The sequence below is a fragment of the Limulus polyphemus genome, unplaced genomic scaffold (genome assembly GCF_000517525.1).
Source record: "Limulus polyphemus unplaced genomic scaffold, Limulus_polyphemus-2.1.2 Scaffold3448, whole genome shotgun sequence".
NCBI classification, from domain to species: Eukaryota; Metazoa; Arthropoda; class Merostomata; order Xiphosura; family Limulidae; genus Limulus; species Limulus polyphemus.
In genome coordinates, this window is record NW_013669058.1 from 107,216 (window position 1) to 108,938 (window position 1,723).

General features: G+C 31.1%; 1 protein-coding gene across 1 annotated transcript in view; it reads left to right on the forward strand.

Annotated features, from left to right (window-relative positions):
• LOC106469366 (tubulin-specific chaperone E-like) overlaps positions 1-1,059 on the forward strand; it is a 20,940-nt gene extending 19,881 nt beyond the window's left edge. The window contains exon 13 of the mRNA XM_013929853.2: positions 230-1,059. Within this exon, the coding sequence (XP_013785307.1) occupies positions 230-322 (93 nt within the window). The 3' untranslated portion in view covers positions 323-1,059. The remainder of the gene's footprint in view (positions 1-229) is intronic.
• The last annotated feature ends 664 nt before the right edge of the window (positions 1,060-1,723 follow it).

Consider the following 1,723-nt stretch of genomic DNA (forward strand, 5'->3'; position numbering starts at 1 on the left):
AACTGACTTCTAATGTTTACTAAAAGCTTATCAAATATTGAGAAGATACACTAAGTAAATTTGGAATTATAGTAAACGTGCTTTGTCCAGAGGACCAATCCCATGCATGTAGGGTTAAAACCATTGTAACACAAGTTTAAAATGTTATTCTTAAGACTGTTCTAATATTATTAATATTTAGCTTCACATTGATCTCTACAAGTAACTTAGTTTAAAATTTGTTTTTCAGGCAGCAAACATGGAGATAGAATTGGACAACGATCTGCGTCAGTTGTCTTTTTACTCTGTTGGTAATGGGGATCGTCTCTGTGTCCACTGGTGAAAACTCCCCCTGCCCAATACTCTGAGAGGGAACTTTCACTTTTATGTTAAATTTCACTAATCTTCTAATGGTTTAGAAATGTTTTGTTACTTAAAAATGACAGAGAGCAAAGACACAGCAATATTGTTTATGATTGCCGAGTAAACGTTATGTTCAATTAAAAAGTATTTCAAAAATAAAATTATTTTACATGGCTCATGATATGAAATTTTTCTGTTAATTATGAGAAATCATCGTTACCTACAGGTATAACAGAACTGTAAGTTAAATGAACAATAGACTTTAGTGCAGGAGATTTACTAACTATTAACCATTATGTAGTAATAATTAACTATTAGTTTGATATTTGGACTAGAAATATTTTTTACTATTAATCTTAGCATGGCTTTATGTATATTAACCCTTACACTGTGATTGGGATGTATATTTCCTAGTGCTCCCACCCCTCACACTGCAACTGGGACATATATATGATAGTCAAGATGATGAACCTGGACTCAGCGGAGGAAGGCATAAACAGTATTGGCAATGGGAAACATTTGTGGCAGTCAAGGAGTCAAATATACGTCCTAGCCACGGTGAAAGGGTTAAGGAAAATATACGTCCTAGCCACGGTGAATGGGTTAAGGAAAATATACGTCCTAGCCACGGTGAATGGGTTAAGGAAAATATACGTCCTAGCCACGGTGAATGGGTTGAGGAAAATATACGTCCTAGCCACGGTGAATGGGTTAAGGCATTTGTAAAATTTTCATTCATAAACTTAAGTCATTTTAACATTATATTTTAAACAAACAATGGATGAAACTGTTATAAGTGAAAACCTGAAAAACATCTCTGGTTTTGATAAAGCTTTTTTTTTCTGGTCAAATCTTAGTTAAAAAATGATAATATAAAAATTCCCATTTTGTTTTTTAAGTCCATTTCCCAAGACTGGAAAACAAATTAATAGAAAAAACCTATTTTTGTAACTGTTATTTTATTGTATTTTAGTGTAAATAAGTTTATTGAAGTTAATACTGTGTACAGAAACTGAACAATTTAAGTTTCTACTGTGGTGTTTAAACCCTCTTATAAAATAAAACTTATTACTATTGAGTGGAAATTTATTTAAAATTATTTTTAACAATAATTATGCTGCAAGAAACTTTCATAAAATGTGTATTGAAAAACAATTTAAAAAGCTCAAATGATATATTCCTTTTTTTACTATTGTCTTGTCATTTTTCACATGAGTTAACCGAGTGACACTCGTGATGAAGATACCACTCTTCTAAACCATTCTTGTATTTCCTTTAACTGAATGTTATACTTTTATTTGATTCTTATGAAGTTTGCTTGTAAACCATTGAAAATCAAATTCCTTCTTCTCTAAAATCTTAGCTTTCTACTTTTTCCTTA